This window comes from Dipodomys merriami, unplaced genomic scaffold (genome assembly GCF_024711535.1).
Source record: "Dipodomys merriami isolate MVZ:Mamm:240054 unplaced genomic scaffold, mDipMer1.0.p SCAF_200, whole genome shotgun sequence".
Classification (NCBI taxonomy): Eukaryota; Metazoa; Chordata; class Mammalia; order Rodentia; family Heteromyidae; genus Dipodomys; species Dipodomys merriami.
In genome coordinates this window covers 1,173,182-1,188,008 of record NW_027203383.1, presented here as the reverse complement: position 1 = coordinate 1,188,008, position 14,827 = coordinate 1,173,182, and the positions used below count along the sequence as shown (strand labels likewise).

General features: G+C 43.9%; 1 protein-coding gene across 5 annotated transcripts in view; it reads left to right on the top strand.

The window, feature by feature from the left end:
• LOC138833113 (protein unc-79 homolog) overlaps positions 1 to 14,564 on the top strand; it is a 238,281-nt gene extending 223,717 nt beyond the window's left edge. For all 5 annotated transcript variants that reach the window (XM_070031453.1, XM_070031455.1, XM_070031454.1 and 2 more), the window contains 4 exons: positions 725 to 922; positions 2,944 to 3,021; positions 12,237 to 12,278; positions 13,996 to 14,564. In XM_070031453.1, the coding sequence (XP_069887554.1) occupies positions 725 to 922; positions 2,944 to 3,021; positions 12,237 to 12,278; positions 13,996 to 14,196 (519 nt within the window). In that variant the 3' untranslated portion in view covers positions 14,197 to 14,564. The remainder of the gene's footprint in view (positions 1 to 724; positions 923 to 2,943; positions 3,022 to 12,236; positions 12,279 to 13,995) is intronic.
• Positions 14,565 to 14,827: the final 263 nt, after the last annotated feature.

The following is a 14,827-nucleotide window of genomic DNA, read 5'->3' as shown; positions in this document are numbered from 1 at the left end:
CAAAGTCCTGGGAGGTCCTTGTGGGTTTGAGCCCGCTGAGATGTAGGCCACAGCAAGTCTACTGTGTGATAAAACAGAGCGTTCAATGTCCTGATTGACATTTGCAAAAACAGTCAGGCAGAGGCAGTTCCTGCCATTTCAACCCAGATCTCTGACTGACTCCAAGCAGCAATATTTGTAGTTTTGTGAACTTGAGAAAGTTCTTTAAACACCTCTCAGAGTGCTAGTTTTTCATCTGTAATGTAGACGAGGAGGTGACTAGGGGATAATGCAGGTCATGTTTGAAGCCTCACCATGGTCCCCGGCATGCTGGCAGTGCCCACTCAATTATGCTCCGAGTATGCTCACTGCTGCCACTTCTGCTCTGTGCCACCTCATCTGCTCCTCACTCCACTGCTCTGCAGAGGCTGCTGTCCACCCCACTGCACAGATGAGGAAACATCTGAGAGTGCGGTAGAATGATGATTCCTCCTACTAGTTTAGGGACGGAAATGTCAGTTTCATAAAAGAGCAAGGGAGAGTGGGTAGATTTGCTCTGCAAGTTAAGGCACCCTCTCTTGGAAAAGATGCTCTGTTCCCCGGGCACACTCACACTGACAGAAGAGCAGATCTTTTTATACGTGATGATCCCAGAGCTTGTAATTGAGATAACTCCTCTTTGCTTTGGCCATGCACCTGGACAAGGCCACAGCATGCAACAGTGCCCTGTCGTCCTCCTTTCCAGACCTCTGTGCTCCACATGTGCTCCCTGTTCCATGCATTCATCTTTGCCCAGCTCTGGACGGTGTACTGTGAACAAAGTGCTGTGGCTACGAATGTCCAAAACCAGAATGAGTTCAGCTTCACAGCTATCCTCACAGCACTGGAGTTTTGGAGTAGAGTGACACCCAGCATCCTTCAGCTAATGGCACACAACAAAGTGGTGAGTTCATGGAGTTCTAGAGAACGGAATCTCACTCCTGGCCGCTCATCCTGTCTGTTCTTTGTTATCTAAGTTGTAAAGACTTGTATAAATCAGTGATCCTGTTATAAGCTATTCTACTTGCTCAAATTTTGGTTGAAAACAAAACAGACAACAGTTCAGAGGATCTGCTGCGCATAATGGTGCTAGAAAGGTGACTGTAGTTTCCAGAATACTTGAAACTTGCAAAGAGTAACATTTTTAGTATTTTATCAAAAAGGAAAAAGGTAATGTATATGTTAAGTAGCTTGGTGTAACCATTCTACAATCTATACATGTATCAAAGCATGATCTTGTAGAACATAAATATTTGAATATCCTAAAACATGTAAAAAGCAGGCAATTTTTTTTCTGCCTAGTGCCAAATGAACTTATATAAAATTTCTACCTTGGAGTGGTTTGGTGCTACAAGATCAAAGATTTAGAAGGGAGATCCTTCTCATGTTTAGATCGAAATACAATTTTCTAAAACTTCAGCTATTAGATCCTCTTCTCTGTGGTAGGTTGAGCACACATTGATTTCAGAATGCATCCTACTCAAGGCTTAAGTTCTGAAAAGAACCATGCCTTTTTATGTTACTCTGTAAACATTCTTCCAACTGCTCCCTAGTTGTCAAAATTGTTTTAATGTTGATGGCTAGCCAAGAAAGAAGCCATTTCAAACCACTGAAAAACATCTGGGGAACGGTTAGCCTGAGCCCACTTCATTGAAGGAACTTGGACTGCCAGCTGGAGGCAGAGGGATAAACAATTTACGAGTCCTCCGTTTGATTGCTACTTGGAGGAGGACTCTCAGCAGAGTGGGCAGCAACCAGGGCTGTAGTTACTGGGGCACATTTGTGGAGTTCTTATCTGTAAGGAATCAGGAACCTGGAACACATCAGTGAGAATCGAATATGCCCTGGAAGGTATTTGGAGTGTGAGTAATTTTTAAATTATTTTTATTGTTATGATAAAGGTGCTGTACAGAGGGATTACAGTTATGTAAGTCAGGTAATGAGTGCATTTCTTTTCGGACAATGCTACTGCTTCCCTAGAGTGTGAGGTTTCAATTGACTGGCTATTCATCTCAGAAATATTTTCTTTGAACTCTAATTAGGAAGGGAGTCTATATTTCCTTTAATGAAGTGTTCTCTCCTCCCTCCCAGCCCCCCCCATCCCCCCGCCCCCGCCATTTCCCCTGTCCCCCCCTGGTGTGAATCCCTCTTACTCCAGTCACAATCCCAGCCCTAGAAGAGCACTTGCTTTAGTGAAGCAAATGTTGCTGTCTTTTAGAGAGATGTTTTGATTCTATGGAAAGGAAGTTTATATGAAAATTTTAGGGCTCATAAATAGTCCTGGCTGCTTTGGAGATAGTCTTATACCAACAATGATCTCCTTTAAATTGTTATTGATATCCAAATGTTAAAGATAAATATGTTGTAAGTGAATTTCTTACAGACAATGTTTCAGGTGATTTTTAATTAATTTTGCTCTGAAAGTGCTGTTAGATCATATTAGCCATTAAATCTCCCTAGAGTATTTAAAATCCAACCTTAGGGATTTCCAATCATTGTACATTTGGACTCTTTTGAGCATGGCTGCTTTGTTCTATAAGGAATAAAATCTCAGAGGCAGTACGTGAAGCACCCATGTCCTATGAAAAAGCAGTAGGCAGGACCAACGTGGTAGTAACTAAGCCCAAAAGGTGTTCTGGTTGAGGATGAAGGAAACCAAGCCGTTTATCTCTTGACATGAGTCACGCCCAAGTTTGCTTGGCAGCCCTGAGCGGATTGATGATGAAAGGAGGAAAATTACGAAACCCAGAGAGCCTTAAAGAGTTCCGTTTCTGGTTTTAGGTTTAGAGGAGAAGTTCCCACTCCCTATAGTCTTCTCTGACATTGTGCAGATGGACCTCCTAGGATCAGCCCTCAGCGGCTATGAGGAGGGCAACATGTCAGCATCACTGAGCCTGGAACTGACTTTCGTGTTTGTTGTTTCAGATGGTAGAAATGGTGTGTCTCCATGTGATTAGTTTAATGGAGGCATTACAGGAATGCAATTCAACCATTTTTGTCAAGGTAGGAAAACCTTACAATTATTATAGACCATTTTGTACTGCTAAGAGCAAATGTGGATTTATTTTGTCTGTGTATTCTGAATAGAAAATTAAAGTGAATTCAGTCCTCAAGTGGAAGATTCTATATAACAAACTTCCTTCCAAATGGGTATTGTGTTATTTCTGCTCTTGCTGTGTGTGCCCTTATGACCGACTCGACCATGGCAGATGATGACAGCATAGCACACAGGAATTTAGGTATCACTGGGAAGCAGTGACCTGAAAATGTGCTTGTGGTAAGAGAAATTGGTTGGTGGTAACTCACTCTGCAAAAGATACCTGGAAAAGTAAGGGAAATAGTCTGCAATTGTTTCATCTGGTATTTGGTGCTTTTATTTAAGATAATCTAGTTTAAAATGTATTTATTTATTTTTATTTGTTTGTTTTTATGTATGACACTGAGCCTTAAACTCAGGGCCTCGTGGTCTCAGTTTTTCACTCAAGGCTGGTGTTCTCTTTCTTCCTAAAGTATTCTTTTAAATCAGCATGAAGTATGTGAAAATAATTCAGGCGCTTGTCCTCTATAAGGGACATCAGAAACACACTAGGGTAGTATCGAATTGAAGCGTAAAGGAGAGCTTTGTCTCCCACTGCCTTTGTCTTTCTAGCTCTTCCTGCTTCTGCTTTGCTTCCTGTCATCCCACTAGTTTTAGCTCTTTGGTTACTTTGCCTTTCTCTTCTCGAGCCTTTCCTTCTGTACCTACCAGTTCTACAGAGTCTCTTGTCTTCCACACTGTCATCAGCTCCTCCCGCCAGGCATCTATTTGCATCAATTTTATAAGTTGGTATTTCACTTCTTGGGGTAACTCCACACTTAGTTAAAGAAATTGCCATGTCAACTCACACTCTGTTGAAAATAGCAGCCCATTTTCAGTGAACACTTGACTTTTATCAGGATGGTGCAAGGTAATTGGTACCAGTAGGAGAGGCACAAAAGTATAGCAAAAGTCTTCACTGCAGAAGAAACTATATGGTTAGCAGCTGGCTGACAATACTGATTTTACTTTTTTACAGCTCTTTCAAGGTATAATTTATGTATGTTAATTGGACATATAAGTTATACAGTCTGACATACGTTACTTTCATGAAGTCATCATGGCAATCAAGCGAGTGAACCTGTCTTTCACCTCCAAACATTTCCTTATGCCAACTTCTCCTTTTCGTTACCTCTTCCTGTCCCGGGCAGTTATTGTTCTGCTTAGTTTTCACTTATTAGAATTTTCTGTAACTAGATTCATACCATGCCTAAGTTTTCCTGCCTTGTTTCTCACATTATCATAGTTTTGAAATTAATTCATGTCATTACATATATCAGTTGATCTTTTTAAAATTTTGCACAGTATTCTATTATATGGATAGTCTACATTTTATTAGCTCATCAATTAATGGCTATCAGAAATATTTCTAGTTCAGGGCTATTATGAATAAAGCTGCTGTGAAGTTATATATAAATCTTTATGTATGTGTTCGCTTTTGTGTCTCTTGAGTAAATACCTAGAAATTTGGTCTATGTATTGGTACTATTTAACTTTTTAAGGAATTGGCAAACTATTTTCCATAATGATTGTGCTCTGTTTCATTGACACTGGCATTGTATGAACAACTCAGTTTCTCCACACCTATGTGAGAGCAATTGATACTGTCAATTTTTATTAGTCTGTATTAATTGTACCCAATACTGAGTTTCATTCTGACATTTTCATACATGCATATATCATACAGTATAGCCAATCTTTCATATTTAACAAATGTGTAATGGATCATACGGTTTTAAATTGTGTTTCCCTGTTGATTAGTGATATTAAGCATCATTTTGTTTCCTTATTTTCTGACTATACACCTGTTTGGTGAACTGTCTGTCAATTTCCTCATTTTTTTTCCTTGAATTAGGTTTTTTCTTATTAAATTTTGAGATTTTCCTTATAGTTGAATTTTGACAATCTTTTGCCAGACACATGATCTGGAAATGCTTTTTTCTTTGTGTTGTTTTTCCATTATTATCCCAGCAGTACTTAGAGAAGGGTAGAAGTTCTTGATTTTATTAAAATCATTTATCAATTTTTATTGATAATTTTGATGTTGTATTTTTTAATCTTACTAGCCTCAGATTCACAACCCTCCTGCCTCAACTTTCCTAGTGCTGTCTTAGTGTCCTAATACTCAGCATTTTTGTGCTTTCTTCTAGGTGTTATCTATGTTTTCTTCTGAGTTTTTAAGTCTATGATCCATTTTAAGTTAACTTTTCTATATGGTATAAGATATGGCTTGAGGGCTGGGAGGGTGGCTCAGTGGTAGTAGAGTGCTTGCCTTGCATGCATGAGGCCCTGGATTTGATTCCTTTAGCACTACATAAGCATAAAAAGCCAGAAGTGGCACTGTGGCTGAAGTGGTAGAGCATTAGCCTTGAGCTGAAGGGCTGAGGGACAGCGCCCAGGCCCAGAGTTCAGGCCCCACAATCAAAAAAAAAAAAAAAATATATATATATAGCTTGAGAGTTTTTGTGTGCATATATATATATATATATATATATATATATATATATATAGCTTGAGAGTTTTTGTGTGCATATAGATATACAATTATTCCTATATCAATGTTAAAAATATTGTTCTTCCTTCATCAAATTGCCTTTACACTTTTGTAAAAATCAATTGATTATAGTTGTATGGTTTTATATCTAGATTCTAAATTTTATTCTACTTACTACACCATTGAAATTAGTATAGCTTTATGAAATACTTCAAAATCAGTGAAATTTAAATTCATAAAGTTTTTTGGCTTTTACAGCCTTTGCATATCTAGATTTTTTTTGTTTTTCAGAGACAGGGTCTGACCATGTATCTCAGGCTAGCCTTGAACTTGTGATCCTCTGCTTTGTCTCTTGATTGCTGGGATTACAAATGTGAACCACTACACCTGATGATTTCTAAATAAATTGTAAATCAGTGTGTCAATTTCTATTAAAAAAAACTGCTAGGAATTTTGTCGTTATTGCAATGAAGCTTAATGCTGAGGAAAATTGCTATCTTAACAATATGGAGTTTTCTGACCTGTAGACATACTGTATCTCTCCATTTATTTCTGCTTTCTTTATTCTCAGAGGTACTTTTTAGTTTCCAAAACTGTTGTATCATACTTCTGTCAAATTTATCCTCATGTACCACTGGATAGGAGTGGTGAGAAACCTTTGTTTGTTTCTGGTCTTAGGATGAAAACATTTAGTTTTACATCCTTTACTGCAAATGTTACCTGATAGTTTTCCATAGATGACTTTTATCAGATTGAGAAAGCTTCTGTTTCATTCCTGTTGTGCTAGGAAGTTTTCCTTCAGGTATGTTTTATAAGGTTTGTCAAATATTTTTTATAAACCCACCAAGAAGGTCATTTGACTTTGTTGATTGTTAATATGTGAGTTTTGTTGTTTGACTTTTGAATGGTATACCATACCATATTTGTATACCATACATGTATACCATGTATACCATACATACATGTATACCATATTTGGCCATAATGTTTTACCCTTTTTATATCTTACTAAATTCAACTTGCTGGTTTTCTTTAGAATGTTCTTACTTGGTGTTCATGAATATTGAACTGTAATTTTCTCTTTTTTTGGTAATATTTGGTTTTGGTACTAGAGTAATGATGACCTCATAGAGTGAGTTGGGAAATATCCCTCTTACATTGAAAAGGTTTGTATAAAATTGTCTTACCCTCAAATATTTGGTAGAATTCATTAGTGGAGCTATCTGAACACAGAATTCTTATGGCAGAATGATTTTCAAATTACAAGAGGTTGTGACTCAGGTGGTTGAACTCCTGCACAAGGCCACGAGTTCAAACCCCAGTATTGTTGATAGACTACATACATATATGCATAAACAGATTTAATTTTGAAATAAATATAGGGCTGTTCAAGTATTTGTTTATTCTTGAGTGAGCTTTGGTAATTTGTCCATTTCATCAAAATAGCCAATTTCATTAACATCAAGTTGTTGCTAATATATCTGTTATACTTTTAGTATTTGTAGAATCATAATCATGTCACCTCTTTAATTCTTGATCTTGGTCATATGTGACTTTATTTTTTTTTCTCATCTGTCTGATAAGAGATTTCTCAGCTAGGCTCTGGTGGCTTATACCTATAATCCTAGCTACTCAGGAGGCTGAGATCTGAGGATGGCAGTTCAAAGCCAACCCTGGGCAGGAAAATCTGTAAGACTCTGAGGTTCAAAGTGGTAGAACGCTAACCTTGAGCAAAAGAGCTCGGACAGCACCCAGGCCCTGAGTTCAAGCCCCACAACCAACAACAACTACAACAAAAAAGATTTCTCAGTTTTTAATTTAAAACAAAATTAACTTGCTTTTTAAAAGGATCTTACTAATTTGTCTCTATTGTTTTCTGTTTAATTGACTTCTGCTTTTTATTATTGTATTCCTGTGTGTGTGCGTGCCGGTCTTGGGCGCTGTCCCTGAACTTCTGGATCAGCGCCCTTCATGCCTTTTGTTCTTGAGTTTGCTGAGATTTGGGTTTGTGGAGTTATAGTTTTCATTGGATTTGAAGATCATCAGCCATTTTTTCCACATCATCTTAACAGTGTCTTATTCATCATGTCCAGTCTTTCCTCTTCCTTCTTGATCTTACTGAAAATAGGTTTAGAAGCTTTTAATTTCTTGCCTACTAATTCGATGTCATTTTTGGTCTCTTCTTCTTGATAGATTTTATTCTCACCACTGGTCACAGTTTCATATCTTTGTACATGTCTGGATTTGTGTTTATTTAATTCTCCCATTGTGAACTTGATTTTCTTAAGTGCTGTGTAGTTTTGTATTCATACAGATACTTTCAAGTATCTGTCTTCAGTGACATGGTTAAATTACTTACAAATATTTAAGTATTTTTGAAGCTTACATTCCGTCTTGTCAGTCCAGCTTGGGGCAGCATTTTTAGGGCTAATACTTCTTCACTAGTTTCACCACCCTGATGAGTGCTCTACCTGTTCTGTTTTCACTCTGATTGGAACATAAGTTGTTCTGTGTGACCACCAAGGATTTTTTTTCCTGCAATCATTTTGCATTATGGATCTTTTTCCTTCACTGCTGTATAGTTTTCTTACCTATGAGATATGCTCAGTATTCAGCAGACAGCTCAAGGTGAAAGCCTTTGAGAATCTGCAAGGTGCTTTCCCTGTGCGCAAAGATCTCTCCTCCCCTCCCTCTCTGCAGCTCTGTCCTCTCCAATTTGCCCCACAAACTCTAGCCTTGGAACCCAGCTACCGCTCACCTGAGAATGATTCCCAGGCTGCATCTGGGTCTCCCCGCTCTGTGCTGCTGCCTGAATAACCCACCCCCCCCCCAACCAATGAGCCAGGAGAATTGCAGGTCTTGCTTTGTTTGTTTCCTTTCCCTCCACCCTCTGTTGCCTGATGCTCAATATCTGAAAATCATTGTTTCAGATAGTTTGTCTGCATTTTTAGTTGTGCCAAGCAGGAGGGGAAGCCTGGCCTTTGTTGGTCAAAGAGAAAATTCAACCATAACATCTAGTTTTAGGCACTGCCACAGGCAGGAGCAAGATGAAGCAGAAGATTTGTCAATCAAGCAGGAAATTTGTCTTTATTTTATAGTATACAGACCAAAATAAGAATAAAATTATCACTTTCATTTTGGCATAAAATAGCCTATTTGTAATGTCTCTCTGTATTCTGGATCTTGTTTCTGGAGAAGGATGTTTTAAAAAAAGACTTTATCATAACACTATTAAGCCCCAAATTACATCTAATACTTACTGACAGAAGCCACTAGCAAAAGGGAAGTAAAACAATTGTTATTTAGTAAGTCAAGTTAACATTCCTGAAATAAGATGACTGCTGGGTTATATAACGCTGTCCGTGGTGATGAACTTTAACAAGATAGCTTTGGTCATGGGTTTGCAAATCAGACCCGGAGGGTCCCCTGCAGTGTATTTTAGGCTCGTGCGGTCACATGGTGCATCGGTCCTCCCATTGCTTTCTTTATGCAGCCTTCATTCCGCCCAGGTGTCAGCACTAAAACAGGTGTCCCTGTGGAGTAAAATGGTAGGATGTACATAAGAACACTAAAGTTCTAAGAAGTACTGAAATCAAACAGAATTTCCAAACTTGGAAGATTATTACCCCCCCCATTAAAATCACCAAACTATATTTTTATGGAAAATGTTCCATCTGTCCATCCTTCTGGATTTACAAGGCCACTGATACTATATTCCCAAGGACTGAATGCGACCAAGAGACAGAGGGGAACTACTCCCCACCCCCATAAAAAAGCCACTCCGGAGGAACAGCTGAGAAAGAAGTCACCTCAGCAGGGACTTGGTGTGCGTCTGTGAGCGTGCCTGTGCGTCTGTCTGTGAGCGTGCCTGTGTGTCTGTCTGTGAGCGTGCCTGTGTTTCTGTCTGTGAGCGTGCCTGTGTGTCTGTCTGTGAGCGTGACTGTGCGTCTGTCTGTGAGCGTGCCTGTGTGTCTGTGAGCATGCCTGTGTGTCTGTCTGTGACCGTGCCTGGGCGTCTGTGAGCGTGCCTGTGTGTCTGTCTGTGAGCGTGCCTGTGTGTCTGTCTGTGAGCGTGCCTGTGCGTCTGTGAGCGTGCCTGTGCGTCTGTCTGTGAGCGTGCCTGTGTGTCTGTCTGTGAGCGTGCCTGGGTGTCTGTGAGCGTGCCTGTGCGTCTGTGAGCGTGCCTGTGTGTCTGTGAGTGTGCCTGTGTGTCTGTCTGTGAGCGTGCCTGTGCGTCTGTGAGTGTGCCTGTGTGTGAGCGTGCCTGTGTGTCTGTCTGTGAGCGTGCCTGTGTGTCTGTGAGCGTGCCTGTGCGTCTGTGAGCGTGCCTGTGCGTCTGTGAGCGTGCCTGTGTGTCTGTGAGCGTGCCTGTGCGTCTGTGAGCGTGCCTGTGTGTCTGTGAGCGTGCCTGTGTGTCTGTGAGCGTGCCTGTGCGTCTGTCTGTGAGTGTGCCTGTGCGTCTGTCTGTGAGCGTGCCTGTGTGTCTGTGAGCGTGCCTGTGTGTCTGTCTGTGAGCGTGCCTGTGTGTCTGTCTGTGAGCGTGCCTGTGTGTCTGTGAGCGTGCCTGTGCGTCTGTAAGCGTGCCTGTGCATCTGTGAGCGTGCCTGTGTGTCTGTGAGCGTGCCTGTGTGTCTGTCTGTGAGCATGCCTGTGTGTCTGTAGCGTGCCTGTGTGTCTGTGAGCGTGCCTGTGCGTCTGTGAGTGTGCCTGTGTGTGAGTGTGCCTGTGTGTCTGTGAGCGTGCCTGTGTGTCTGTGAGCGTGCCTGTGCATCTGTGAGCGTGCCTGTGTGTCTGTCTGTGAGCGTGCCTGTGCGTCTGTGAGTGTGCCTGTGCGTCTGTCTGTGAGCATGCCTGTGCGTCTGTGAGCGTGCCTGTGTGTCTGTCTGTGAGCGTGCCTGTGTGTCTGTCTGTGAGCGTGCCTGTGCGTCTGTCTGTGAGCGTGCCTGTGTGTCTCTGTGAGCGTGTCTGTGTGTCTGTGAGCGTGCCTGTGCATCTGTGAGCGTGCCTGTGCGTCTGTGAGCGTGCCTGTGTGTCTGTAGCGTGCCTGTGTGTCTGTCTGTGAGCGTGCCTGTGTGTCTGTAGCGTGCCTGTGTGTCTGTGAGCATGCTTGTGCATCTGTGAGTGTGCCTGTGTGTGAGCGTGCCTGTGCGTCTGTCTGTGAGCGTGCCTGTGCGTCTGTGAGTGTGCCTGTGCGTCTGTCTGTGAGCGTGCCTGTGCGTCTGTGAGCGTGCCTGTGTGTCTGTCTGTGAGCGTGCCTGTGTGTCTGTGAGCGTGCCTGTGCGTCTGTGAGCGTGCCTGTGGGTCTGTCTGTGAGCGTGCCTGTGTGTCTGTCTGTGAGCGTGCCTGTGTGTCTGTGAGCGTGCCTGTGTGTGAGTGTGCCTGTGTGTCTGTGAGCGTGCCTGTGTGTCTGTCTGTGAGCGTGCCTGTGTGTCTGTGAGCGTGCCTGTGCGTCTGTGAGTGTGCCTGTGCGTCTGTGAGCGTGCCTGTGCGTCTGTCTGTGAGTGTGCCTGTGTGTCTGTGAGCGTGCATGTGTGTCTGTCTGTGGCCGTGCCTGGGCGTCTGTGAGCGTGCCTGTGCGTCTGTCTGTGAGTGTGCCTGTGTGTCTGTGAGCGTGCCTGTGTGTCTGTCTGTGAGTGTGCCTGTGTGTCTGTGAGCATGCCTGTGTGTCTGTGAGCGTGCCTGTGTGTCTGTCTGTGAACGTGCCTGTGTGTCTGTGAGCGTGCCTGTGTGTCTGTGAGCGTGCCTGTGTGTCTGTCTGTGAGCGTGCCTGTGCATCTGTGAGCGTGCCTGTGCGTCTGTCTGTGAGCGTGCCTGTGTGTCTGTGAGCATGCCTGTGTGTCTGTCTGTGAGCGTGCCTGTGTGTCTGTGAGCGTGCCTGTGTGTCTGTGAGCGTGCCTGTGCGTCTGTGAGCGTGCCTGTGTGTCTGAGCGTGCCTGTGTGTCTGTGAGCGTGCCTGTGTGTCTGTCTGTGAGCGTGCCTTTGTCTGTGAGCATGCCTGTGTGTCTGTGAGCGTGTCTGTGCGTCTGTCTGTGAGCGTGCCTGTGTGTCTGTCTGTGAGCGTGCCTGTGTGTCTGTGAGCGTGCCTGTGCATCTGTCTGTGAGCGTGCCTGTGTGTCTGTCTGTGAGCGTGCCTGTGTGTCTGTGAGCGTGCCTGTGCGTCTGTGAATGTGCCTGTCTACCAGCGTCTGGTTCCATCTCCCGGTAGTTCTCCTTCCCAGGAGACCCCAGCGCCTGTCTCTTTCAATCTGTCCCTGAGGCATTCTGCTCCTTGTCCAGTTACATTCCCTTCATGACCACAGGCAGGAGAGGCACATCCCACTCAGAGCCTCGACTCTAAAGAACTCATGGAAGTAGTGCTAGCTCAAGAAAATGAGACTTTAATGAAATAAATACACATTTAATTTCCTATGCTCAGAAGCTTTCAAGAACAATCAGTCATTTACTCGAAAGTGTGTATTTCAGGCTTATTAACTTCCAAATGCCACCGGGATCCCGGTGGGGTTTGGCGTGATAACAGGTAGCTGCTCAGCAGGCCACATCCTCTTGCGGTGTTAAAGGCTTCAGTGTGTCCTGTGCTCGCTGCAGCCAGGGTAGCTTATGCGGGAGAGGAGAACAGCAATAACGAGGCTTCTGTCTTTCTCCACACAGCTGATACCTATGTGGTTGCCAATGATTCAGTCAAATATCAAGGTAAGTCCCCTCTGGGCAGGTTGGAAGCTCAGTTTCCTCCAGAGAACGTCCAGAATTCAGCAGGATTATTGATGCTGACTCCCTGTGGAGGTGAAGGAGTTTAGCCTGCTCCTTGTCTTAGAGGACTGATGATGCAGGGGCACGGGGGGGGGGGGGGAGCAGGGGAGGGGCCTGCAGGCAGAGGCACGGCTGCAGGAGCCTCAGTCCCACTGGGTTGATGAGGACGCAGCGGAGAGGTGTATCCCGGGGTGGAGCGGAGTCCACTGATGAAAACTCAGGGCCCACAGCTGCCATTCTACTCTCTAGAGAATACCCTGGAGTCTAGTCCTAGGTATAGCAAGTATGGTTCCTGGCCGCTAATGGTGATGGGTTCTTTTCAAGGATGAGAAGAACTTGATTAAGAAAGGAAAACAGGGCTGGGAAGGTACTCAGTGGTAGAGTTTGCCTTGCATGCATAAGGCCCTGGGTTCGATTCCTCAGCACCACATAAGCAGAAAAAAAAGCTAAGACTGCCCTTTGTCTGCGGCCAGCGGTCTAGGTGACAGAGGAGAGGATGGCAGCTCTCCTGAAAGGTTTCTTCCCTGAGTTGGGGAGTGATGTCAGGGGAAGGCAGGGGGTGCGGACTCCTCTGACCTGGACCTCCAGGTGGCCGTCGGCCGTGTTGCAGCACCGGGGCTGTCTGAAGCCGCGGGCAGGGCAGAGGCAGCGGGCGGCCAAGCAGCTCTCCTGGTGTGTGTTCTCTGTGAAAAATGAGTTGCCTGTCCTCCCACTGGAACCATTTGCAGTCACTTGCTGCACTGTTTCCCTGCTAGGTGGGAGCCTGTGGCAGTTTCACATTGCACCTACTGCAGAGAGGAAGCTGAGAGAACTTGATGGGAAGCTAGGGGGAAAAAAGCAATTAGAATGCAGTGAGGCTGGGTGCTGATGACTCATGCTTGGAATTCTAGCTGCTCAGGAGGCTGAGATCGGAGGGCTGCAGTTTGAAGCCAGCTCAGCCAGGAAATGCTGAGAAACTCTTATCTCCAATGAACCACTAAAAAACCAGAAGTAGAGCTGTGGCTCAAGTGGTAGATCACTAGTCGACAGTGCCCAGGCCCTGAGTTCAAGCCCCAGGACTGAGATGACCCCCCTCCCCCGCCTCCCTTACCCCACCCACCACCAGCCCTCCTGCAAAAAACAAAACACACCAAAAAGCAGTGAGCACTCACTGCGTGCAAAGTTCTTTTCTAAACACATACTAGCTCCTTTTACAAACACCTCAGAGTAGGTACCACTCTCCCACACTACCCATTAGGACAACCTGGCATAGACAGAGGATGAATCTTTTTTTTTTTTCAGAGGTGCCCATAGACAAGCCAGGATTGGAACCTGGGAGCAGAGTCCTAGCATTTACCCACTACACGAAGCCCATGTGCTGAATATGAATAGTTGCTGGGGATAAGAAGTAAATGTGTCAGTCCAGATGCTGGCATGTCGGTATCCTGTCCCTGTTGAAATGAGTCAGTCATTATAACGGGCACATGGTTGTTTGGATGGAGCTGGGCCACGTGATTCTAGAAACATAGGATGAGCCCCTGGGCAGTGGCACTGGAACACCCTTGGCCCAGGATTGGGTTACTAAACTAGCAGCCTGTCTACTGCCACGGCCCCTTCACCCTCCCTGGGCTAGCCTGAGCTTTGGAAGAAAGGAACTAAACGCTCTGCCTTTTCTTAACAGCACCTATCGGCAGGCCTTCAGCTTCGCCTCCAGGCCATTCAGAACAACGTGAACCACCACAGCCTAAGGACGCTGCCCGGCTCGGGCCAGAGCACTGCTGGCCTGGCTGCTCTCCGCAAATGGCTGCAGTGCACTCAGTTCAAAATGGCCCAAGTGGAAATCCAGTCCTCGGAAGCAGCCTCTCAATTCTATCCTCTATGAGTGGACTCCTCGGCTCTCAGTGTCAACACTCTGGTTTAGCAATAATGGGTTTAAAAACAAACAATTTGATCCAAGCAGGTTGGGGAACATATTGGTACTGTATATTCTCTTTCTAGTTTAGTAAAAGACGTGCAAAGGCCGGAGAGGGCCACCAACGAAGCTTTCTTGCTACACATATTTCTGATGACTCCTTGGGCTATCGATTAAGTGTTTCCTTACATTATTTTTTAAAAACCAAATCATTTTTCTTTAACTAACTTCTATTTTTTTTAAAGAAAAAAAAATAGACTGGTGGGTACTCACAGAAAAGTTGTATAAGTCCCCCTGTTGCTATTTTTGATGATAGAGAATAAATAGGGTTTTTGAAACCTTTGTAGTGTTTTTTCTTAAAATCTACTCTTGGCAATGCAATAAAAATACATGTAAATATATATGTATATATATATATATGTATATATATATATATATATATATATATGGAAAACAACAACAACAACCCGTCACCATAAGCCAGTGACATCTGACTGGAGCTTTTTGTCATTATCCCGGGAAAGTGGCAGCTTGCAAGGAACATTACAAAGTGCACTTAGAAATAGGGTGGCTAAACTGTGCCAATTGCTTTCTTTGTTTT